The sequence below is a fragment of the Neovison vison genome, chromosome 3, assembly GCF_020171115.1.
Source record: "Neovison vison isolate M4711 chromosome 3, ASM_NN_V1, whole genome shotgun sequence".
Lineage (NCBI taxonomy): Eukaryota > Metazoa > Chordata > Mammalia > Carnivora > Mustelidae > Neogale > Neogale vison.
Window position 1 is genome coordinate 220,509,334 of NC_058093.1, and position 24,489 is coordinate 220,533,822.

At 56.7% G+C, this 24,489-nt stretch overlaps 1 protein-coding gene across 2 annotated transcripts in view; it reads left to right on the forward strand.

Annotated features, from left to right (window-relative positions):
• The window catches only part of TTC28 (tetratricopeptide repeat domain 28), a 424,481-nt gene extending 401,734 nt beyond the window's left edge, over window positions 1-22,747 (forward strand). For both annotated transcript variants that reach the window (XM_044244012.1, XM_044244011.1), the window contains exons 14-22: window positions 2,435-2,614; window positions 4,511-5,231; window positions 7,382-7,506; window positions 9,790-10,021; window positions 10,539-10,615; window positions 12,168-12,191; window positions 12,931-13,060; window positions 16,092-16,199; window positions 17,415-22,747. In XM_044244012.1, the coding sequence (XP_044099947.1) occupies window positions 2,435-2,614; window positions 4,511-5,231; window positions 7,382-7,506; window positions 9,790-10,021; window positions 10,539-10,615; window positions 12,168-12,191; window positions 12,931-13,060; window positions 16,092-16,199; window positions 17,415-19,039 (3,222 nt within the window). In that variant the 3' untranslated portion in view covers window positions 19,040-22,747. The remainder of the gene's footprint in view (window positions 1-2,434; window positions 2,615-4,510; window positions 5,232-7,381; window positions 7,507-9,789; window positions 10,022-10,538; window positions 10,616-12,167; window positions 12,192-12,930; window positions 13,061-16,091; window positions 16,200-17,414) is intronic.
• The last annotated feature ends 1,742 nt before the right edge of the window (window positions 22,748-24,489 follow it).

Sequence of the window (24,489 nt, forward strand, 5' to 3'; positions counted from 1 at the left end):
TGGATGATATGTAATTTGGATAGAGACATCACTTTATTTTCCATTTTCAAGTTCACATTGGATTATAGCTGATCTTTCAGAACAAGGGCAATGCTCGTGTACCCTGGAGGCAGACTTTAGAAGACCGTTCCCAGGCCATCTTTTCCAACAGGTTCAATCCGTTTTCCTGCCGTCTTTTAACTGAAGCTGTCAGTCTGTTGTGCAGCCTGTCTACCCGCAGGCCAGGGTTGCTGGCGCTCGCCTCCTTCCTGCCCAGACAGGGGTCCCCTGTGGGGCTCTCACCCAGGGCCATGTGCGGGAGCCAGCCCAGCCCTAGCCACGAGCCTCCATTCCGGGAGGACCCAGACCTCTGAATTGGGGTACTCTGTTCATTCAGAGCAAACTCTCCCTATCTCCAGGCTAGAATTCCAAGAGCCTCCCCTCCCCTCACCACTGAGGTCACTCTTTACCAAGTCCCGGCAAGTCTCCCTTCTCTCCCTGGGTCTCTCGCTGTCTGAATCAGCGTGCACAGCCCCAGCACGCACCGCCCCATCTCCTGTGGTGCAGGCTGCCTCCAGACACTTCCCTGGAGGTTCATCCATGGAGAATGTGCATGGCAGGTGCTTAGAGCCTGGGGGAGCCACGCTTCCCTGTCTGAACTTGGGCAGGGTCCTCCACAGTCTGGCTTCCGTGTCTCTCCCCAGACTTGCTGTCTGTTTACTGCCCCGCCCCGCCCCCCCGCACCGCCCTGGGCCTTTTCTGCCCAGGCCAGCATCACATGGACTGCCCCCCAGAGAGGTCAGAATTCCTTGTCAGAGAAGATACCATGTGACCTGCAGGGACAGGACCTCACCTGTCTTTAGGCTGATGCCCCAGATAAGGTCTTGCAGGCAGAGCGTGCAGAGTGCCTACAAAGACCCTACCAGTAGCACCTCTATGAGCGGCTTCCAGGTCCCAGTCACAAGCCTACCCTGCCTGACACTGCCCTGCTGGCCTTCAGTTCACGTGCATGCATGCTTTTGTGACTGGGGACTTGCCCGAGAGTGGCGTGTATCCCAGGGAAATCAGTGACCTGTGGGGTGGCACCTGACAGACACTTACCGGGGTTTGGGCCCTGGCAGGGGGGTTCAGGGGAAGCCTGTGAGGGTGGGGCTGTCATCTTGTCCCACAAATGCCTGGTGACCCTGGATCAGCTGGGGGTGGGTCTGGTATTGCACACGGCAGGTGGCCTGAGTCCCCGCATTGCCCGCATATCAGGGGGACAGCCCTCGCTGAGCTGGGAGTGGTCATCACTGTCCCAGCTGTGACCCACCACTGAGGTCAGGACCCCATCGCCCAGCTCCTCTGGCCCACCTTCCAGGTCTGCTTGGCACAGACCAGAGTGGCTCCCCAGGGCCTGGGGCAGGGAGGGCCTCAGTGTGGCCACGGTGGGGGCTCCCCCCAGGCCCAGGAGCTGACTGCAGGTCCCCCGTCTGCCTCACCTCCCTGTGCCAATCCAGAAATCCACAGCAAGCAGTGTGACATACCCCACTTCCTCCTTCCTGGGTCGTACAATGATTCTTTTACCCCTTCTCGGTAAATAGCTTTTAAAGCAAACAACCAGCAAATTGGCCTGTTTTTATTTCTGCTTTCTTTAGATGCATTCACAATTTTTTTTTTTTTAAAGAAAAAGCCAAAGGGGGGTTGTAGAGACTGACGGGCCCGCCAGGCATGTGTCACTTTGGGTTAGCGGAGTGCCATGTGCCAGCCTCAGCCCAGCACCCGGGGCAGCAGTCAGGCGGATCAGGCATGCACCCTCACTCCCGCCGAGCACAGTGGCGCCCTGGTGGGCACTGCGCCCAGTCAGCCAGAGGGAGCTGGGGGGACAGGAGCCCAGCCGTGACCACCCCCAGAGCCGGAGCTGGGCCCGCGCTCCCCAGCAGGCTCTGGGTGGCATCTCCTCATGCAGCAGCAACATCCGCTTGATCTTTCTTGTTCGGCCTGAGCCCAGTCTGGGGGTCACAGTGTCACTGCCTCTCGTGAGAAGAGTCACACCTACATTGCTCTTAGGGTTTCTGGACAGTGTAGCATCCCCTGGCCTGGCCCTCCGGGGGTCACCATGACTCACAAGGCTTTTTCTGGGACAACTCCTTGCCTCCTATAGACCTACTGGGGCCAGTCCTTGTCTTTGTGGGACATCCCTGTTCTTGACAGGTGACCCGGTCTCTCCCCTTGCCGTGCAGACTTAGACTGGCCCCCAACCTCCTTTACTACAGGGTCCATGAGACAGGAGAAAGCCCCCACTTGGTGATGCTACCCTGGGCAGCGCCCCAAGCCACCACCCACCCTCCCCGCGTGGGCGCTTTGGGCCTGCCAGGTGCTTCTCGGGTGCATGTGGTTTGCGGCCCAGTAGGCCCCATGTGGGCAGGCTGTCGCCTGCTGGGCCCTGACTCAGGCGCCCCGTGCCTCCCCGCAGGGCCTGATGCACTCCAGCGGCCCCGTGGGCCGGCACCGGCAGCTGGTCCTGGTTCTGGAGGGGGAGCTCTACCTCATCCCCTTCGCCCTCCTGAAGGGAAGCTCCTCCAACGAGTACCTGTACGAGCGCTTCGCCCTCATCGCCGTCCCCTCCATCCGCTCCCTCAGCCCACAGTCCAAGGTAAGCCTCGTGCTGGTGGCGGGTGCCTAGCTGTGGGGTTCTGGAGGACGGCCTTCCAGGCCAGACTGGCCTGCAGTGGGGCAGCCTGTGAGCTCTTCCCAAGGTTCCCTCAGCAGTTTGTGGCCAGGGAGGCTGTCTTTGGAGTAGATCTGTCTGTCTGTCTGAAGGTGGGAGGAGAGCCCCCTGGCCTCCAGACTCATCTCTGCTATCTCCAAAAGCCACAGTCTGTGTCCTTTCTCTCAGAATGTCTTTGCTGTGACATCAGGACTGTGAGCTCCTCAGGGGACTGGGTCAGGCTCCAGGCCATTCTGGGTCTCTGAGGAAGCTGCTTTCCCCTGGTGCCCACCACCCTCACGCTGTCCACTGACAGCGCTGGCTGCGCCCAGCAGAGGGGCCGCAGGCAAGAATGGCAGACACATGAGAAAAGGGTCCCACGGGCCAATGAAGGAACTGAACACAAATGAGGGGGCTTTCAGGGGACAGATTTTTGGGTCTCATTCAGCAAAAGCGTCAGTGTGAGCAGAAATGTCTGTGAAAATCAGGAAGGCGACAGTGGGCCGTCCACAGAATCAGAGGTCTCACACCACGAACCCCCCTTGGCATGCCCACCCAATCAGAGAGCCTTCCAACCAACCCCTTCTCCAAACTCCTTCAGACCCTCCTGGACCCCGATTTGCCGGGCATGCACTTGTGGCTGCCTCGGCCGTCCTGCTCCGTCTTCGAACTTGAACATGCCCTCTGAGACCAGCAGACCACGAGGAGAGCTGGGTCAGACAGAGCTCCTCCCAGTGGATGAAAGTGGCTCATTCAGGAATGCGAACCCTGGGCCCTGGGTGTGGGCGGTCCCTATGGGACCCGCCGTGGCTTCTGTTGACCATGATCAGTGACATGGCTCAAACCTAGCCCGCATCTGTCTCACAGGGGTTTGGAAATCTTAGATCTGTTTTCTGTGACTGAACAGTAACTTTCTCATGGGACAGAACCAGTTCAAAGTGAAAGAAATGCTTTTCTCAAGTTTTTGGCGTGTCTGGGGCTGACTGAATGGCCTCGTCGGACACTGGCTTAGAGCGCTGCTTATTGCACTTGCTGCCAGAAGCACCCAGGAGGTCAGAGATGGCCCGTATTTCGAGCGCTTCATGGTGACAACAGTAAGCTGGCTGTTTGCCAGGCTAGCCAGGGAGTGAAAGAGCCCCGTCTCTGGACAGACACCCAGCAGGCCCTTCTCCTACCCGCGGTGTGAGGCAGCACCACTATGGAGCCATCAGGTTATTTTGAAATAATTTGATACTTAATATTTCCCAAGAAGCATCAAAAGACCTCGTTGGGGGAAAATCAGAACTTTCCTGGTCTCCTCTATGCAGATTTTATAATATAGTGTTTTCTTTCTTTGGCAGCACATGAGGAGATGACAAGTATAATCTTTTCAGCACATGGTGGCTGTACTGGGCGGAGGTTAGCCCTGTCACCACTGAGATTGACTTGCTTTTTGTCAGCCTTCAGAGCCCTGGCTCATCAGGAGTAGGTCTCCCCCGTTTCAGGGCCCAGAGGGAGGTCTGTGGGAGTGAGGTGCGTGGGGCAGGCCAGCACCCTCCACCCTTGCCTCCGGCCGCAGCACCCCTCAGGACTTGACAGATGGGAAGGGCTCTTCCTGAGATCCAGTCCTGATTTTCCAGAGCTCGGCAGCGCAGCTGTGGTTCTCAGTAGAATGAGCAGCTGGGCGCCAACGGTCAGCTGGGCGCCAACGGTGTTGAGCGTTCGAGTGAACGAGGTTATTGGGAGCACAGGTGTAGCCGAGGGGATGGAGCCCGGTGCTCACGGGAAGCCCGAGGCTCAGCCGGCTAGCCTGGCCCCTGTCTGACGGGCGGGGTGGTCTGCTTCTCTGTCTTCCCCTCCTAGTCTCACCTGAGGAAGAACCCGCCCACGTATTCGAGCTCCACGTCCATGGCGGCTGTTGTCGGCAACCCCAAGCTGCCGTCGGCGGTGATGGACAGGTGGCTGTGGGGGCCCATGCCATCGGCCGAGGAGGAGGCGTACATGGTGTCAGAGCTCCTGGGCTGTCAGCCTCTGGTGGGCAACGTGGCCACCAAAGAACGGGTCATGAGCGCCCTGACCCAGGCCGAGTGTGTCCACTTTGCCACCCACATCTCGTGGAAACTGTCGGCCTTGGTCCTCACTCCCAGCGCCGACAGTAACCCTGGCGGCAGCAAGAGCTCCTTTGGCCACCCCTACACGATCCCCGAATCCCTGCGGGTGCAGGACGACGCCAGCGACGGGGAGAGCATCTCGGACTGCCCGCCCCTGCAGGAGCTGCTGCTCACGGCCGCCGACGTCCTGGACCTGCGGCTTCCCGTGAAGCTGGTGGTCCTCGGCTCCTCACAGGAGTCCAACAGCAAGGTCACGGCTGACGGGGTCATCGCGCTGACACGGGCCTTCCTGGCTGCCGGCGCACAGTGTGTTCTTGTGTCTCTGTGGCCTGTGCCTGTGGCGGCTTCCAAGATGTTTCTCCACGCCTTCTACTCATCCCTGCTCAATGGCCTGAAAGCCAGCGCCGCCCTGGGGGAGGCCATGAAGGTGGTGCAGAGCAGCAAGGCCTTCTCACACCCCTCCAACTGGGCAGGTAGGAGCATGGACCGCTGGCTGGTGCCTGTCAGGGGTGCCCAGAGCTGGGTGCTCACAGCCTCCCAGGTTGGGGAGGGGAGGATGGGGTACTGGGGAGAGGGGGCGTGGGGCGGTGCCGGCAGAGGGCCTTGTTTGCTGAGACCCTCGCCTTCTGCCAAAATAGTCATTTGTCACTGAGGTATTAGTCTTTTTTTTTTTTAAGATTTTATTTATTTATTTGATAGAGAAAGAATATGAGTAGGGGGAGGGGCAGAGGGAGAAAGAATCTCAGATTCCCCACTGAATGCGGAGCCCAACACAGGGCTCGATCTCAGGACCCTGAGATCATGAGCTGAGCTGAAATCAAGAGTCGGACGCTCAACTGACTACGCCACCCAGGCACCCCTAAAGTGATCTTTTTTTTGACTAGGGAGCAGCAGAACAGCCTGCCATCGGGGTGTGAGCATAGACTTCGGGGACAAGGGTGTGCTGGTTGATGCATTTTATGGTGCCCTCCTGTGAAGTCCCAGGATGGTGACAAAGAGCCATGTGGTAGAAAGTCCCAGGTTTGGTCATCAGAACACTTGGGTTTGACCTAGTTCCATGTCCGGGGTCTGTGACCTGAGACCAGCTACTTACCCTTTCTGAAGGGAGGTGAAGAGAGAATGTTCTCTGTGACGTCTGGTCATGGGAGGTGGAGCAAGGCGTGACCTGTGGAGCTTCCCATGGCGGAAGCTGTCCCATCAGGCCGCCAACCCAGACTCCAGCCAGGGCCCTTTTGCTGACACAGCCCACGGTCCTTCTGTCCATGCTGTCCCTCAGGACTGGCTCCTGTCCCTCCCCAGGATGCTCCAGAGCAAAGATGAAGTCCCATCAATGCTGTGGCCATGGGACTGACCCACAAACACGGTGTCTTAAACCTCGAGCAACGGAGGAACGCCCAAAGCACTGTTTTCAAACATTTGTATTTTGTTATGAGCCACATATCACTTAAACACTGGGGACAAATGACTTCTACCTTCCCCTTCCTCTCAAAATAACCCGGTGGGCAGGTGCACTGTGCCGGCGCCATTTCACTGGTGGGCCATGGAAACGTGTTTGCTTCACAAACAGCACAGCTGTGGTGTTTGCCAGACACGTGTTCGAATGAAACAACAGAATCTGGCTGGGGGGGGCGCATGGCCGCGAAGGGAGGACAGGGCAGGGTGGGCGGGCGTGGAGGCCTGTGTCCCGGCCCTGCCGCCCGTCACTGAACTCCCGCTGCCAGGAGACGAGATGCAGGAATCGAAGGTGGTGGCGGAGGCTCCGTGATCGCAGCCCTGCGCGCTGTCTGTTCCCGATGCGCCCCAGGGCCGTAGTGCTGGCCTGGGGGGAGCCTGGCCTCTGAGCTTGATTCTTCCTCCCCAAGGGACTCTGGCCCCTCTCTGTGGGGCCCCTGCCCTGGCTTCTCAACGTGTAGGGATGTGGTATTTTTGTCCTGTATGAGTGACAGATGGCATACAAGTCGCGGCTTAGCGTGGGAAGATGGTGTTCAAGTCCTACTGCGCTGCTCACCTTAAAAACAGCCGTGGCGCACTCCTGCTCTTGGGAAACCCCTTTCTCCATTATTTAGGGGCAGGGTGGTTCTAAGTGGCTTGGCGGCTTGAGGAGACTGCTCTGTGTGCCTGCCCCCGCCCCGACCCTGCATCTGGGAGCGGGACAGGATCCGCATAGACGTGCAGGTCGTCCTCCTGTCCACATCCCGTGGTGCTGTCCCTGGGCAGGTTCCAGATGCATCTCAGGGGAAACAGGGCAGGTCCTTCTTGGGATGTGGCCAAGCCTGGGGAGCACCCTGGGAATCCCTTAGCCCCCTCACCCGGGGACCACCCGGCCACTTGCTTCCTCCCTCACTGTGCAGCAGAGCACAGAGGCACTTTCCTGAGGAACTTTCGTGCAAAACCACTCATGAGCCCTGAAAGGCGCTGATTCTTAAAGAGGAGGGGACAGAAGCGCAAGGGCGGGTCCCCTCAGTGAGAGAGCCCTCCTGCAGGCCTTTCCGTGGAGCAGCTTTGCTGCGCAGGTCCCCTTGGGGGCAGGGTGGCTGTGAGGCCCCAGGGAGTGAGGGGGCCAGCCAGAGCTGCTCCCTCGAGCAGAGGGCAGGCTCCGAGATGCCCTTCTGTGTTCTCGCAGGGTTCATGCTCATTGGGAGTGACGTGAAGCTGAACAGTCCCTCGTCGCTCATCGGCCAGGCCCTCACAGAGATCCTCCAGCATCCGGAGCGCGCCCGAGATGCCCTGCGAGTGTTGCTGCACCTGGTAAGCCTGTCCCCGGCTCCCACGGGGCCCTCGGCCCTCGAGAGCAGTGAGCCGGCTGCAGGTGCACCAGAGAAGAGCTGTGGCCTGTCCATATCCCCAGGGGACACGAGCAGGCAGAGGGGACCCACAGGTGGAGCCGGCCTGTTGAGTGGCAGGCACTTGTGTCACGGTGATGGATGTGGCCTCTTTGCCAAGGTCCTGGGGCCCACACTGCCCCTGTTTCTGGGCCATGAAGCTTTGGGCAAGTCTCCTGGCTCTCTGAGCTTCAGTTTGCTCCTCTGGAAGCAAGGATAAAAATTCTCATTTTTCCAGGCTATAGTGAGACTTAGAGAAGAGGCAAGTAGCTGGCACACAGGAGGGTTCTAGAGGCTGGGAAAGGATATTTTAAAGGCAAATGGCCCTGGCCTTCCCCTAACTTCGGGTTGGAGGAAGAGTCCAAAGTTAACCCAGTATGTGGCCAGTCCAAAGCTTGGTGGGGCTAGGGGTGAGGGTACACACGTCCAGAAGTTACAAATCCAGCCGAGAGGCAGCGAAAGAAAACGTGTTCCGCCCTTCTACTTTGCTAACCGGGAAGGCAGCCTCTGACACCTGAGAGTTGTTAGCCTCCGTGGGTTCTGCAAGACAGACCTGCCCAGCCCCAGCTCGGGGTCCACGTGGTGTGGCTGGACAGCCCATGCCGCATCCACACTCCTTCCAGAGCCCCCCAAACAGCAAAGCCCCAGCAAACCACTGCCCCCTGGAGGGACAGAGGGGCACACGCCATGGCTGTGTCAGAGCTCAAGAGGAAGGACGTGGGGAATAGTCCCCCACAGGCCCTGGGGAGCGGGCTGGAGGCTCCGGCTGGGTAGTTCAGTTTGGGGGCTGGGTTCCAGGGGGCATGTCCCCGCAGCGGGGCAAACTTCCTACTCCCTGGGCCTGGGGCTCCATGCACTCCAGGTGGTAGGTACATCCTGTCCATCTCTTGGGCTTGGGGTCTGCCTGAAATCAGCATGTGACTGGGTAGGAATGATGTCACCTGAGAAGCCGGGGCAGCTCTCAGGCCACACCTGAGGTGGCCCCTGCCACGTGCTCTGGGGTAGCTGTGCTCATGCACTTTGAGAATCTGCGGAGACTCTCTTAACTGATTTTAACCTGTGTCTGGAAACGGCATAGAGCAATTCAGCTGCTCAATATTAGGACCTATTCTGGTCCCTGTCACCCCCAAGTTCCCTCCTTCCTGGCTGCAGCTCCCAGGCTGCTTTTCTTAGAAAAGAGCAGGCTGCGGGGCAAGAGCCAGGCCTCTCGGGCCCCTCAGGCACACTTAAAGGTTGTCACTTCTTTCTTGGCTTCATTTCTCGGGGCAAGTAGAGGGGCCATGGGCTTTACCAGCTCCTATCTCCTTCTGACTAACCGTGGGACCCCTTGACCCTGGGCAGTGTGTCTCCGAGGAGCTTCAGCCCCGATGGCAGGCCCCCTCGCTGGTCATCCTGCCCAGGACCACTCGTTTTTTCCTGCCGGGAGGTCAGCCCCCTGCATCCCAGGGTTATACTGTAAGAAAAGCCTCAGGTGACACCTTGGAAGACTCTTCTGCCTCTCTAGTGAGGAGAGAAGTCCCCCAGGGTGCACACAGATCAACCTGAGATTTCTCCTAGAGAAAGAAATGGCAGGGAAGGCCCAACGCCACCGGAAGTGCTGTGGAAGGCTCGCTGGGGGGAGCTGACTTATTGGTTTCTTCTACAAATTCAGCCCACAGGTGCCAGGCATGGGTTTAGGCCCTGGCAGGTGGGAGAGGTATCTGAGGTGGAGGGGGAGGCCTAGGTTCCAGAGGCCACTGCTGTGGGACGGAGGGTGCGTCAGAGGCCCGGGGAAGAAGGGCATGGCCAGCCACAGCCCTGGGACGGGTACTGCTTGGTGTATGGGAGGGCTGCGGACTGTGAAGGGCTTCTGGAGGGCCTGAAGTTAATCCTAGTGATGGGGAACTATCCCATGGTTTGGGGCAGGCCGTGGCCTGAGAATGGGTTTTAGTGTCTGAGGAGGAGAGCCTGCAGTGGGAGGAGTGGGCCCGCAAAGGGACAAAACTTCTCTGAGTCCCCCAGACTTGCTGGTGCTGGGACAGGGACAGCCTTCCCCTTCGCCCCCTCCCTTGCGAGCTGGGCCGTTGCTACCGGGCCGTGGTCCTAAGGCCGAGGCGCCCAGGTGGCAGGAGGCAGCCCCGGCTTCACACCCGAGGCTTTGCATGTCTGCAGAACCACCAGGAGAGACGCCGGTGACCGGAGTGGCGCTCCACTGCCCCTTCCCCTGCAGGTGGAGAAGTCCCTGCAGCGCATTCAGAACGGGCAGCGCAATGCCATGTACACGTCCCAGCAGAGCGTGGAGAACAAAGTGGGCGGCATTCCCGGCTGGCAGGCCCTGCTCACTGCCGTGGGCTTCCGGCTGGACCCCCCGGCCAGCGGCCTGCCGGCGGCTGTCTTCTTCCCAACCTCCGACCCCGGTGACCGGCTCCAGCAGTGCAGCAGCACCATCCAGTCCCTGCTGGGTGAGAGCCGGGCGGGCAGGGCCGGGCTGCTGCATGGGCATGGCGGTTGGTGGTGGGGAGGCCGGATCTCACAGTGGGGAAGGAGCAAGGAGTCGCAGACACAGAGCTCTCCTGACCTGGAGGCGATCCGAGAAGCAGGGCGTGGGCCCCACTCTGCCTCCTCCCGGGCTGGCACACTGGGCACACAGCAGCTGCCTTGGCGTTTCATTGGCAGTTCCAGGTGTGTCAGAGTCGGCGGCGGGGGGCGAACCTGGGCTCAGGCAGGCTGCGGGTGTTGCCGATTGCTTTCTGGGCCTCGCTCCGAGCAGAGGTCCTGGGATGTGACCACACACCTCAAGGACGGGCCTTTCTCTGGGACCCTTGTCTCCATTCTCAAGTTAGAGACCCACATGCCTGGCTGTCCCCAGCTTCTGGAAATGCCCCCGATGTGGAGTGTCTCAGGCTCTTCGCTTGGGGAGGCAGCAGGGCTGTGGGTGTGGGGGCCCCTTTGGATGACATCGCCTTCTGTTTGGTTAAGGTCTGCCCAACCCTGCCCTCCAAGCCCTCTGCAAGCTCATCACTGCCTCGGAGACGGGCGAGCAGCTCATCAGTCGGGTGAGTTGGGCCAGGGCGGCTGAGCCCAGGCCTGGGCGCCAGGGTGAGCTGGGCCTACACAGGAATCTGCAAGTGCCACGGTCTGGTTGCCTTTTTCCACCCCTGTGACTAGACGGGAAAGATGAGGGCTGGGGGCGAAAGAGCCCCCGAGGCACGCACACGTCCAGGGGACACTGGGTTCAGGGCACTGGGTTCGGAGAGCAGTAGGGCCTCCTGAGACCCCTGTCACCTGCAGTAGTGGGGCATTTCCTGAACTCTCCATTCAGCGGCTGCCTGCACCTTGTCGTCCCCCACCCACTTTTTCTGCTGACTGACTACACTCCCTCAGCCGGCAGGTGTGGGGCCAACCTACCAGATCCTCTGCAGGGTCCCTGATGCTTATGCCCAGATCAGGGGATGAACCCCACCTGAAACTGAGTAGCCACCGAGGGAGGCACAGCAGTGAATACGAGGTCAGCTCTAACGCAAGCTACCGCACAGCAGGTTCTACACACGGACTTTCTTTCAGGGGAATGGAGGTCTTATTCAGGAATCAGGAGGATTCGAACTCTCAGCCTCACGTAGGCCTTTCCCAGCTTGGCCTCAGAGCTCCCAATCTTCCTACCAGCCAGTGAGGGTCTGAAACAAGGGGAAGGAGGGACACAGTAAACCCTTGGTGACTGCTGTGTGGGGGAGGGTTTCTGGCTGGAACAGCAGCCCTGAAGGTCATGGAGCAATTCTCTCTGGTCATCTCATAGTGTAAGAACTTGAAAAAAATGACATACCTCATTATTATTGATCAGATTTTATTGTAAATGGAACAAAGCTGCTCTGTCTGGGATTAGCCTCTGAAAATCCGAGTGGTGCCTGGAGCCTCCCACCTACCCAGGGTGGTTTCCAGCCCGGATTCGGAGCCCAGCCCAATGACATGCCTCTTCTTGAGTTCCTGCTTACTTGGCAATGAGGGTGTTCCGTCTCCTTGTTGAAGAGAATCAGGAAGACACTTCTAGAACATGGCATATCAAGACATCCTGAGCCCAAGAGGGCTGGAAGCCTGTGCTCTAGGAACAGAGGACGTTAGAGTTACATTCGCAGGGCAAGCCTGAGTCCAAAAACCCAGCTGCTTAACTTCTTGTGTTTGGTGGCATCACGGGGACTTTCTGTCGACTCTTCTAGCGGGTCGCGGGCAGATGTCCGGCTGCCCCCAGGGGCCGGCCCGTGGTGGGCTAGTTCTCGAGTCGCTCTGGAACCATGGCCCTAGGTGTCTAGAGTGGCCTCTCGATGCCCTCTGTGTCCCCTCCCCACTCGAGCCCTGCCTGCCCTGCTCCTCTCCTGGCAAGGAAGGGAGGGCCTGGCTGCCCCTGCCCGCGTCTGGCCTGGTGTGGCTGTTTGTTCTCCTGTGTGTCCCTGCTGACTCTCGCTCCTCTCCCCTCCCGGTCGGAGCCACCGCGGACCTGCTGTGGCGCTTCCTAAAGCAGTGATCAGCTCGTGGCATAACAACCTGTGCTTGAGTCTAAACTCTCTTCTCTCTCTCTCTCTCTCTCTTTCTTTTCTTATAATCTGCTGGCCGAAGGCTGTTAAAAATATGGTGGGAATGGTGAGTACAACTTTAAGTAGCAACTGTTGTCAGGTGAGCCCCTCAACCCGCCCAGCCCCTGCGTCCCCTGCACCTGCTCTGAGCCCAGGCGCATGTGCTGTCGCTCAGAGCCGTGTGCACGTGCCCCACGCACTCCGGGCCGCGGTGACCCCTTCCTCTGCTCTGGCTCCCCCTTTCCTGCTGCACCCTTCTCATGTTCTCGATTGGACTTCTCACGTTCCACCAGAACAGCAGGGGCAGAAGCAACTTTGAGCGAGTGACACTGTGAAGCCACCACACAGGGCCCCAGAGTAGACCGGGGGTCCCGGAGTGCCCCAGGCCCTCGAAGTGGGTGTGCGGGCTCCTCCCCGAGCGCTGCGGCTCTGGGACGGGACGCTGGGCTCTTCTTCGCCATGTAACTCAAGAGCATCAGGGGGGCTTAAATAGAGAAAAGGAGATGGAGATGACCGGTCCTACACCCCACCCCTCCTCTGGTCCCTGCCCCTACCACCAGGGTGCACCAGGGAAGAGGCGAGGCCACTCCCGCCCTGTGACACCCCCCCACCCCAGCCTCCAGAGAGGAGACAGGACAGCAGGCCTGAGGCACCGTTTAACAGGAATGTGCAGTGCGATGCACATTAAGGTCACCAGGGAGGACGGTAGCAGGTGACACAGGAGTAACGCAGGGACACATCCTAGGCGGGCCGGAGGGAAGGCGGCGCTGGGAAGGTGGTGTGCTCACGCTCGTCTCCTCGCTCAGCTCCACCAGGTGCTGGTTCAGCTGCAGGCCGGCGAGAAGGAGCAGGACTTCGCCTCGGCCCCCATCCAGGTCTCCATCAGCGTGCAGCTGTGGCGCCTCCCCGGCTGCCACGAGTTTCTGGCGGCTCTAGGTAGGCCAGAGCGTCCGTCCCTGCCTCCTGCAGTTCCCTTTTGTGAAAACTCCATCTCTCCGCGTTTCTGTTGGGTGAAGCTGGCAGAGTCTTGGGGCCTCGGTGTTTTCTTACATGTCACCCCACAGATGGTGGCCTCGGCGATCCCAGCCCTTGAGCACACTTGGCATATGGCCCTCCTGCCTTGTCCCAGCGCCCGACATTGTGGTTTCAGCACTCTCATTTCTAGTCCTCCCCTTGATGGAAAGCTGCTAGATGTCAGCATCATTGGGAGTCAAGCCATGATTAAAAGCTAAAGAAAAAAAAAGTCATAAGATAACCGTTTCAAGGTCGGTCTTTACTGTGCCATTGAAACCAGGTCTGATTTGATGCCAGGGACCTAGAACCACCGGCACCAGAATCCGTGTTCATCTGCGACACTTACTTTTCCTTTTTGGAGAATGTAACACGGCTGAGGCAGCTCCTGCCAAAACTGCTGCTTTAATAGATGCATTTTTGATAAAATACCACACAAGAGGCTGTGAGCTGCTCTCCCGTCCCACTTAAGTGCTGGTGCGATTCCCGGGGAGCCAGTCACTTCCCAAGCTTTCCTCTGAGCCCCTGTGATGTGTCGGGGAGTGCGCCAGGACGGGGGACAAGCCCTCTTAGGGTTTTCAGTCTAGTGGGGAAGATGAGCAGACCTAGTAAACACGTAATCCAAGCGGAGGGAGCCCCTCAGGAGGGGGGCAGCATCCCAGACAGGAGCCCCAGCGTCCCCGTGATTGCTGGCGGGGCGGAAGGCAGGGAGCCGTGGCAGACCTGGAGGGCCTGAGGGTGTCATCAGGAGGAAACTCCAGGACGAGGGAAGAGCATCGGTGAGCACAAGTGTCAGGCCCACACGCTGCTGCAGGGCACGGCGGGGACAGACGAGGCAGAGGTAGGACAGATCCTATGGGGCCTCCTTTGGTTTTTAACCTCAGGGAGTGGGGACTCTTTGAAGGATGACACAGCCTCAATCCAGAGTGACGGGGACCAGCCGCCATTTTACATGGCAGGCCAGCTGGTCCCTCACAAGCAGTTTTTCTTCTCACGAAATCTGGATTTCACAGCATTAGGCCTTTCTTTTAACCCATTTTGCAGATTCCTTTTCCCAGCCCATGTCAGCTTAGGGCTGGCTTCAATTGCCTTTGATGGGGGAACCCCCAGCCCCCACAGTCACTCTGAATCCCTCTAAGTAGATGTTCTCCCACCTTTGGGATCTTGCTGTGTGCTGCCTTCTGTGGGCCTAACGCAGTCTTCTTGCCATGCACATAGTACATTTCTATCTAGATAAAGGCAGACAGTAGCAACTGGACTAAGAGCGAGAAAGGCCAGGTCTACGCCCAGCAGGATCACATCCCTTCCAGGACGGGCTGTAGGCCTGGCACAGTGACACATAGCACAGGTGAGGGAAGACGGAGCCAAAGCGGTCTTCCCCGGGCAGGGCCCACACCTCCCCTCAGTGTGGGTGTGACAGAGGCAGGCCCCCTTGCCTGCGAACTGGATATTTCCAAGTGTGTCACTGGCTCTTCTGGTGTTGGGACAGTGGGTTATTTTCATCGATGGCCTCTACTTCTCTGTGTTTTCCAAACCACTGATACTCAAGGGATGAGTCAGTGTGCACATAGTTATCCTTGAATCCCATGCCCTGACACCGGGGGAGGAAAAGTCTCTGCAGGTCCAGCCTTTGGAGAACGGGCTCCCTCACTCCCGAGCGCTCTGAGGCTCCTCTTTCCAGCCCTCAGCCAGCACCAGTGCAACCCGGCCCAGGGCTGGCAATTATTACCTCCGTGCTGCCGGGGCAGTAACGAAGTCCGTCATCCTGGTAAAAGGAGAGATCTCTAACTAAAACCTTTATATTAATTAGTTATTTGTATTTAAATGCTGAGTTCTCCGAGACCTTCCTGTTGCTTTCAGGGAGTGATTCTGTTTGAGTTCAGAGGGGAAAATACCCCACAGCAACCAGAAGTCTGAAGTAGCTCATCCAGTGAACAAATTCCCAGAGGAACGACAGTGTCAGGCTGATCTCAGAATCCTGGCCTGGGAATAAAAAGACCCATTTCTCCGTTGGTGACTACTGTGTCAGGAACCGCACAGCATGCAGAACATGGCGGCCTTGTGTGTCACAGACCCTGTCACCGGAGCACACATCATAGGAGGGAGGGGGCCCTGTCCCCTGGCAGTCAGCACCAAACGCTTCCACTGTTCCGGCTGAGCTCAGTGTCCCGCCGAGTGCCCTGAGCCACATGTGCAGGGCTGAGGGCTGCCCCCCGGCCCCGCCCCAGCCGTACATTGGTCAGCAGACAAAGCCCTTGGCCATGGCGTCTGCGCTCAGCTTCGTCTGCCTGTGCTCTTCTCAGGGAGATGGGGGCCGGCGCCCAGCGGGGTCTCTGAAGTCTCAGTGCAGCAGCAGCTGGTGAGCCGGCCTCCTGCCCGGAGGCTCCTGCCCTCTGCTGTGCCCGCCTGGAGTCTCAGGAGAACTGTGTCAGGGCGGCCCCCTGGTCTTGAGCAGAACGGGGTGTAGTCCCCGCAGGGTGGCTCAGCCTGGAGGGCGGATTCTCCCTTGTCAGAGCCGGCTGGTTTCAAAGCCCTCAATGGCAAACACACACGTCTGTGCCCTTGAGAAGCTCCCACCTTCCCAGGCAGCACCTTTACATACTGGACCCTGTGCTGACTGGAGTGGCCCAGTTTTGTCCTTCTTAAAGTCTACTTTCAGTGGACTGTCCTGGGAAAGGACGGAGAGAGCAGCTCATACTCCCCAGCCCTACGAACTGGGACCAGCGCTGCAGAGAACAGAGCTCAGGGCCAGAGAGCAGCGGGTGCTCTGGGAAGGGGCAGGAGGGAGCCGGGCCCCGCAGGTATTGGGGTGAGGGTACGCCCGGCTCCCAGGCCCAGGGCAGCCCAGGCTGGGCGCACTGGCCGAGGGGCCTGCGGGAATTCCGGGGACATGGGGCTGTGGCTCTCCTCCCCTCGGGGACACGGACACAGAGATTCATGGTCTTTGTTCCTCTAGGGTTCGATCTCTGTGAAGTGGGTCAGGAGGAAGTCATCCTGAAAACCGGGAAACAAGCAAATCGGCGAACCATGCACTTTGCCCTGCAGTCTCTGCTCGCGCTCTTTGGTAAGCAGCCCCCCTGCGCCCCCGCCACGTGCCCTAGGACCAGCCTGGCTGCGTTTGGGGAAGGGGGAGAAAAGCAGAGGATGTGGTCAGGACGGGGAAGAGCAGTGAGCAAAGCCCCGCTCTCACGAGCTTAGCCAACACATGCGGTACAGAGTCGGGGAGCTGCCAAGGCCTGTGAAGATGCGCAGAGGGAGAGTGGCAGCGGGGTGTGAATGAGGGAGGAGCGGTGCCCCAGGGCTTAGGCCACAGGCAGTTTTCAGGGTGCAGGGGGCACGGCCACATCATCACGCTTCTCGGAGGGCCAAGCCGGCTGCCATGTGGAGACAGACCCGTGGCCGCGGTTCGAAGGCAGAAGTAATGGATCAGCTGAAGGATGTCAGTCAGACACAAAGTTGGGGGGGTGTCAAAGGTGATACCTTGTTTTTCGGAACAAAGGCCAGAATGGGACTGCCTTTTGCTGAGACATTGAAAGTGGCAGGAGGAGGGGGGTTTGAGTTCCCTCTTGAACATGCTCCATTTTGAAATCTCCATTAGACAAGCTGCCCTGAAAGCTGGGTACCGGAGGCCCAAGTTCAGGGAGAGGCCAGCTCGGAGGCAGAAAAGGGCCTGCAGGCCCCGAGGGGGAGGGCGACGTGGGATATGCGGTGGGCCTCACAGGTCCCAGGGATGGGGGGCCCGGAAAGGAGTGGTCAGCGAGGGCAGTGGGGACTGACTACACAACCGAGCAGTGAACGCTGGGTTTGGCAGCACGGACGCCCCGGAGACCTTTAGGAGAACTGGGGAGGACACAGACTCGAGCGGAGTGTTTGAGAGAAGGTGGGAGGAAAGGCCATGCGGACAGTGAATGTAAATGCCCCTGAGGAGCTGCTGAAGCATGGAGGGTGGTTTAGGGTTTAGGCCAGGGGTCCCCGCAGACTGCCCACCTGACCCCAGAGGCCCAGGCCGACGTGGGGTCCTGTGAGATGGGAGCATGGTGGAGGCAGCGTGGAAGGGGGCTGGGGCCGGCTGGCGCTCTCCGAGTGTCGTGGCTCAGAGTTCCATTTCCTCTCTGCAACAGGACCGTGTGCTTCGGGAGCATGACATAAACTGGGATCGTGCGAGAGCAGCACCCGCACGGTCCTTGCCAGCTTCAATGCCGTGAGGCTGCTTGCAATTTTGAAAGAGTAAACCACAGGGCGTTCTAATTGCCCTCTGGGCACCTGTGTTTTGTCTTAGATTCTACTGAGCTGCCCAAGCGCCTCAGCCTTGATAGCTCATCCTCCCTGGAGTCTCTGGCCTCGGCCCAGTCAGTCTCCAACGCCCTGCCCTTGAGCTACCAGCACCCCCCTTTCTCCCCGACCGGCGCGGACAGCATCGCCTCCGACGCCATCTCTGTGTACAGTCTGAGCTCCATCGCCTCCTCCATGAGCTTCGTCTCCAAGCCTGAGGCTGGATCGGAAGCAGGGGGTCCCCGCAGCCGGCAGGACTACGACCGGTCCAAGAATGCCTACCCACAGCGATGCACCCTGCCGCGGGGCCAGCTGTCCCCCCAGACACGCCCTGCCGGCAGCAAAGAAGAAGAAGAATACGAGGGCTTTTCCATCATCAGCACGGAGCCCTTGGCGGCCTACCAGGAAACCAGAAAGACGCGCTTCTCACCAGATCACAAACAGTGCCACGTGGGGCCAGCTGGAGGCGTGAAAGTTTCCGTAAGCTCCAAGGGGAGCGTCAGCACACCCAATTCTCCAGTTAAAATGACTCTGATTCCCAGCCCAAACTCCCCCTTCCAAAAGGTGGGAAAGCTGGCCAGTTCCGACACGGGAGAATCAGACCAGTCTAGCACAGAAACAGACAGCACCGTGAAATCCCAGGAAGAAAGCAACCCAAAGCTTGATCCGCAGGAGTTGGCGCAGAAGATTCTAGAGGAGACACAGAGTCATCTCATCGCGGTGGAGCGTCTGCAGAGGGGCGGCGGCCAGGCCAGCAAGAGCAGCAGCCCCGAGGAGGGCCTCACGGCGCCCAGCGGCGCGGCCGTCTTCCGAGCGTCGGAAACCAGCGCGTTCAGCAGGCCGGCCCTCTCCCACCCCAAGAGCCAGCCGTCGCCGGTCCCCGTGAAACCAAAGCCCCCCGCTAGGAGCTCGTCCCTCCCCAAGGTGAGTTCAGGATACAGCAGCCCCACGGCCTCCGAGGCGTCCGTCAAGGGCAGCCCCAGCCAGCACAGCGGCCGCCCGTCGCCCGGCTCCGACTCCCAGACTTCTCTCCCCGACCAGCCGCTCTTCAAACTGAAGTACCCCAGCTCTCCGTACAGCGCCCACATCTCCAAGTCCCCCCGGAACGCGTCCCCGAGCTCGGGCCATCAGTCTCCGGCCGGGAGCGCGCCGTCCCCGGCGCTCTCCTACTCCTCGGCCGGCTCGGCGCGCTCCAGCCCCGCCGACGCCCCCGACGTGGACAGGCTGAAGATGGCGGCCATCGACGAGAAGGTGCAGGCCGTCCACAACCTCAAGATGTTCTGGCAGAGCACGCCCCAGCATCCCACGGGACCCGTGAAAATATTCCGGGGTGCCCCCGGCACGATGACTTCCAAGAGGGACGTGCTCAGCCTGCTCAACCTGTCCCCGCGGCACAACAAGAAGGAGGAAGGCGTGGACAAGCTGGAACTGAAGGAGCTGTCCCTGCAGCCGCCCGGAGAAGCGCCCCAGAAGGCCCCTCCGAACGGCCACTGGCGCACGGAGACCACGGCGCTGGGTGCGCTGCCCCTGCCCGCTGGGCCCCCGGCGCCCGCCCGCCCGCTCAGACTGCCTTCTGGAAACGGCTACAAGTTTCTGTCCCCGGGAAGATTTTTTCCTTCCTCCAAATGCTGAAGCTTCTTCTGTACCCGCGGACTCAGGGTGCCGCGGCTGCGGGGGCCCTCCCCCCTCGGCTGAGCGGGTCACCCCACGCAACCGCCAGCCACCTCACGCTGGGCGCGCCCTTGGGGTGCGGGCCCCACGCGCACGGCCGCTGGCGACTCTGGGCCCCGCTCACCGGGAGCCGGGACTTCTGTGGGGTTGGCACGGGAGGCCCAGGCAGTTTTCTACACACTTCGCCCGATGTTTACCTTGAACTCCCTGCTTCTCATCTTTGATGTGATTCTTCAACAGGATTTTTGTACGCAAACGGTCATGGTTCTGGGGTGGGGAGAGGGAAGGGAGCACATATTTTGCTAAGAGGTAGATACGCAGTACCTTTTATACACAGAAATACAAATAGAGCTTTTTTCTTAAGGCTTTCAGGTGCTCGTTGGGGGTGGGATATATAAAATCTAAGTCGAATTCTACATGAAAGTGTGATATTAGCCAAAAACAGTGGTTTTTAAAATGCCAATGATGTGTCATGAAACTGTAGCGTCCCCTGATCCGGGTCCCATCACAGTAGCAATGCAATAACTCACGTTTCCGCAGCGCTTCCTTCCTCAGCTCGGTTCTGCTCCGGCGAGCTCTGAGACGTCCATGGGGCCCCACTGTCAGCCAAACTTGAATTTTCTTAAAAATTTTATGTAACTTTTCTCCAGGCATTTTAGAACTATGCAATTGCGATTTAAAATGCAACTTTGTGCTTTTAAAACATTATTGACCTTTTTTGTACGTGGATAAACAACTCGGTTTTATTATCAATAGTACTTTGCATTTATAGCTATTATTTTTAAAAGCTCAAATTTTTTAAAATGTCCAATTTTGAATAGTCATCAGTAAGTAACTGTCAAGTTTGGGGGGGGAAAGGTTGAAATAGTTTCCTTGTAAACATAAAACACAAAACAAACAAACAAAAAAAAAAACCCAAAACTTCCACAGCTAACTCGACTTAACCCGAATGGAACTTCCAGCTCCCATCCCTCAGCAGCTGCTTCATTTTATTCTCTTCTCCCAACTCCAGACCTCGAACACCTCTCTCCTCTAAGTCTGTCCCCAGCTCCCATGCTCCGGCACCCCACATCTGCTAGCGGCGGGTCACCCTCCCCTTAGCCGGGACCAGCCCCCTCCCTTCCCACAGTATGTTCACATTCACGTCCATGGCCTGGCAGCAGGGGTCTTGTGGGGGGTTGCCGTCCGAGCTACGGCTGAGCAAGGAAACACGTATTCCTGAAAGTGTCCTGGACAAAGGGGCGGACGTGTCCTCCGGCTGTGACAGTACATGGAAGTTGTAGCCAGCTGAGAGGAGCGGTAGTCTTGGGGGGGGCAGTGAGCATTAACTTATAAAGAAATGAAATGCTGAAAGTCCTACTAGTACTAAGTTTAGTGGGAGAATTTAAACTCTTTTTACATAATTCTAAAATGAAACCTGACCACTCTCCCCATGAGGCAGTGTCCCACACCACATGGAGTAGACAGGCAAGGCCTGGCAGGAGACCTCCAAGGAGAGTTTTTAACCTTGGGTAGGATCTCACTTTCTAAACATACCGTTCCTCTGTGTACCCTGAAAAGAGGAAAGGAGAATATTTACTCAGCTATGTCACAGCGGTTTTTGCCTTTACCCCGCAGCCATGTTGGCAAAAGACACTAAGGATGTCCCGTTCTAGCCCTGACCCCAACACTGGAAGACAAATCCTTTATAAAGAAGCAAGTACCTGTGTGGTTCTTTATATCAGTAGGGAACAAAGAAACGGTAATAAACTACCAGAGTAGCCAGTGGCAGCAAGTTTATAGCACTGTGCGTTTAGATAGCAAAATCAGGTCCTCAGCAACAAAAACGAAACCTCAGTCAGTTTCTGAACCCACGTAGATAGTGGGGCTGTTCCTTTCTCAGCCTCTTTCCCAAGTGCCAAGGAGCCCTGGAGGACAGGCCTAGGGTCTGTGCCCCCTGTGAGCGCACCGGTTTGCCCACCTCTGCACACCCTCCGCCCCCCGACTGCTTCCCATGGTTACCAAGCCAGCGAGGAGGACTCATGGACCCCAACCTGGTTTTAGTCCTAACTATGTTGTTTTAGGTTTCATGTTGGAAAACCAACTGGTGTGATTTTTTTTTTTTCCTTTTTTTTTTGGTCCTAGATAGAAGCTTTGATGAAGGAAAGCAAACGTGACAAAAATGGTAGGAACGATCTGAAAATCACCGTAGAGTTGCCACTTCTTTCTGTTTACTGTCCGTGTCGGTGTTTTCCTTATGAGTGAGACGGACGTCACATCAAAGTTCCTTTTTCAGGCTCCTCCCCTGAAAAACACGTGCACTTAAAAATGACGTGAGACTGTTTAATTCACAGACTTCTTTGTGCAGATCAGGGGCAGGCAGACAATGACCCACAGGCTAAGTCTGCTCAGAGGCCGGGGTTGTTAGAGCCACGAGAAAGGACTGGATCGGACAGGTTTAAATCGTTCTGTTCAGCACCGGTGTTCTATTCTTGATTTTTGCCTCGTGGCCAACAAAGCCTAGAATACCTAATGCCTGACCTTTTAAGAAAAGGTTGCTGACTCCTGGTGTAGGGGACAGACACCATAATTAGAATGTTTCGTTTCTACGGTCTAGGGAAAGTGAGTGGCAAGTTGTGGTTAAACTTGTTATGTGTGGGCACCTGAGCCCCGTGGCAAGAAGCGGAGGCCTCCCGCACAGCCCATGGCTCTCCGGCCCGTCTGGAATGAGCCAGGGGATGTGGGTAAAATTTACAAAAAGATCTTTTCCTCACTATATGCGGAGAGCACTGGCCAGATTTCTTTCTCAGCTCAGGAAACTGGACTGTCCTGCCCCTGTTCCGCTCCACCAGAGGCAAATACACTCAACACGAGCAATAAAACCTCCCTCTCCTAGGAAGCCTGGTAGGACCACAGAGCCAGGGCAGATCCTGTCTGAATCCGCACCAGCAAACCACTCAGCTCCTTCACTGACTTCAGTTAAATCAAAATACCAAGACAAAACAAGCTCCAAAATTCACATTTTGATCCACGTTAGTGTGTAGTGAAACAAAGTCCTCACCTGCGTCCCGTCTGAAACGCATCGTGGTCCACACGGATACTCCCTGGGTCTCGGCAAGGGAAGAGGGGCCGCGCACACTGTCCTTCCCCTGCTCGCGCTGTCCCAGTGGGTCTCAGCGGGTGGTCACCGTAGCAAGTCCCCTGTGAGGCTCCTGTGCCACCGCCTCCCACGATCGCTTTCTCAGTTTCAATTTAGTTTAGAGAAAATACCACGCAATACTCTGGTTGCTTTTAGTAAGCAGGCAGAAGGTGAAAATTGCCCAATTTTCATCACACATGTTGTTGTTTTACCTACAAGGATTGTACGTGTGGTTTGTGGACTGGGCCTTTGTTTGCGACAGGTCTTTCCAAGACGGTCCATGTAAGGACACAGGCGCTCACCTCTCCCCTCCTCAGACACCTCCCCCACTTGGCACTCACCTCCCCTTGTATGCAGTGTTAGCCATCTTTGGCCTATGTGGACTTTTTTTTTTTTTTTGTAAATTACAGTTTCCAGACGGCATTAAACTTTTTATATTACGAAAATCTACCATGTAAAAAGAACTTCATATTTTTATTGAAATTGTTAAGGCACTTGGCCTTCCTTTGTGATTTCAGTGTCTATTAAAGCATGAGTTCCCTCGGTTTTAAGTGCCGTATCTGAATCGCTTCCTGTACACGTCCCACACTTTCTGGGTTTCTTCGAGTGCACAGAACAGTTGTGTGTCATTAAGGAGCGGTATGTCAGTCTGAGGTCTCCTGAGACGTACACCATAACCTCATGTTTGCTGGGAGGAGAAGTGGGGGTGCACACGGGCTTCGGCACCTCCCAGGCACGGGGCCCTGGGGTCGGTGGTGAACGACAAGACCGAATGCTCCTGCTCTGTGATCACAGTGGGAGGACCAGAAAATTCCACAGCTGTGTAAGTGTGCTGATAAACAAAACCAGAGATCATTACCACCAGATCCCTGTAACTAAAGAAGCTTCCAAAGGAAGTATTCCAGGAAGAAGGAAAACAATCCTCCGTGTAAAATCTCAGAGGCATGAAGGACTAGTGAACAAATAACTGAGTAAATGTGACTAAATTAAGAAAATATACTGATTGTATAAAAACAAACATCTCAGGGCGCCTGGTGGCTCAGTCGGTTAAGCATCTGACTTCGGCTCAGGTCATGGTCTCAAGGTCCTTGGATTGAGCCCGTGTCTGTCTCTGCTCTTAGTGAGAAGCTGCTTCTCCCTCACCCTCTGCCCCTACCCCTACCTTGGGCTCTCTCTTTCTCTCTCAAATAAATAAAATCTTTAAAAACACCTAACATCTCATTGGAGTAGCAATAAAATATTAAAATACTGGACAATAAAATGTAAAACTAGCAAGTTAAATTGTTATAGGTTGTGTAGGAAGAGAACAAAGAGTAGATTATTTGTTGTGAAAGTTAAATACATCAAAACACACAAATAGAAATAGAGGGTTATACCAAACTAGCTAGTGGAGGGGAAAAAAGTTGCTTTAAAAACTTGGTTGATCTAAAGGAATAGAAAAAAGAGGGAAGGGACGCCTGGGTGGCTCAGTTGGTTAAGCAGCTGCCTTTGGCTCAGGTCATGATCCCAGCGTCCTAGGATCGAGTCCCACATCGGGCTCCTTGCTCGGCAGGGAGCCTGCTTCTCCCTTTGCCTCTGCCTGCCTCTCTTTGTCTGCCTGTGCTCTCTCTCTCTCTCCCTCTCTCTCTGACAAATAAATAAATAAAATCTTTAAAAAAAAAAAAAAAGAAAAAAGAGGGAATAGCAACAGAAACCATTTTTAAAAAGCAGGACAAATATTAAACAGCATAAAAGAAAGATTACTAGTAATTATAAAAGTGATTTTAGAAAAAATTTTTTAAAGATTTTATTTATTTGACACAGAGAGAAAGATTACAAGTAGGCAGAGAGGCAGGCAGAGAGAGGGGGAAGCAGGCTCCCTACTGAGCAGAGAGCCAGATGCGGGACTTAATCCCAGAACCCTGAGACCATGACCTGAGCTGAAGGTAGAGGCTTACCACACTGAGCCATCCAGGCGCCCCCATATAAATGCAATTTTTAAAAAAGATTATTTATTTATTTGACAAAGAGCAATAGAGGCAAGACAAGCGGGGAGAGTGGGAGAGGGAGAAGCAGGCTTCCTGCTGAGCGGGGAGCCTGATGCGGGGCTTGATCCCAGGAGCCTGGGATCATAACCTGAGCCAAAGGCAGATGCTTAACCAACTAAGCCACCCAGGCGCCCCAGTTATAAATGTAATTGAATGAACTAAACAAAAAGGAGAATGATGATGGCACTATGCCACATGCTCCTTAAAAAACAATATGCCTCTCCGGGGGTCGGGGGGACAAACAAACATACTTACCAAAGCATAAG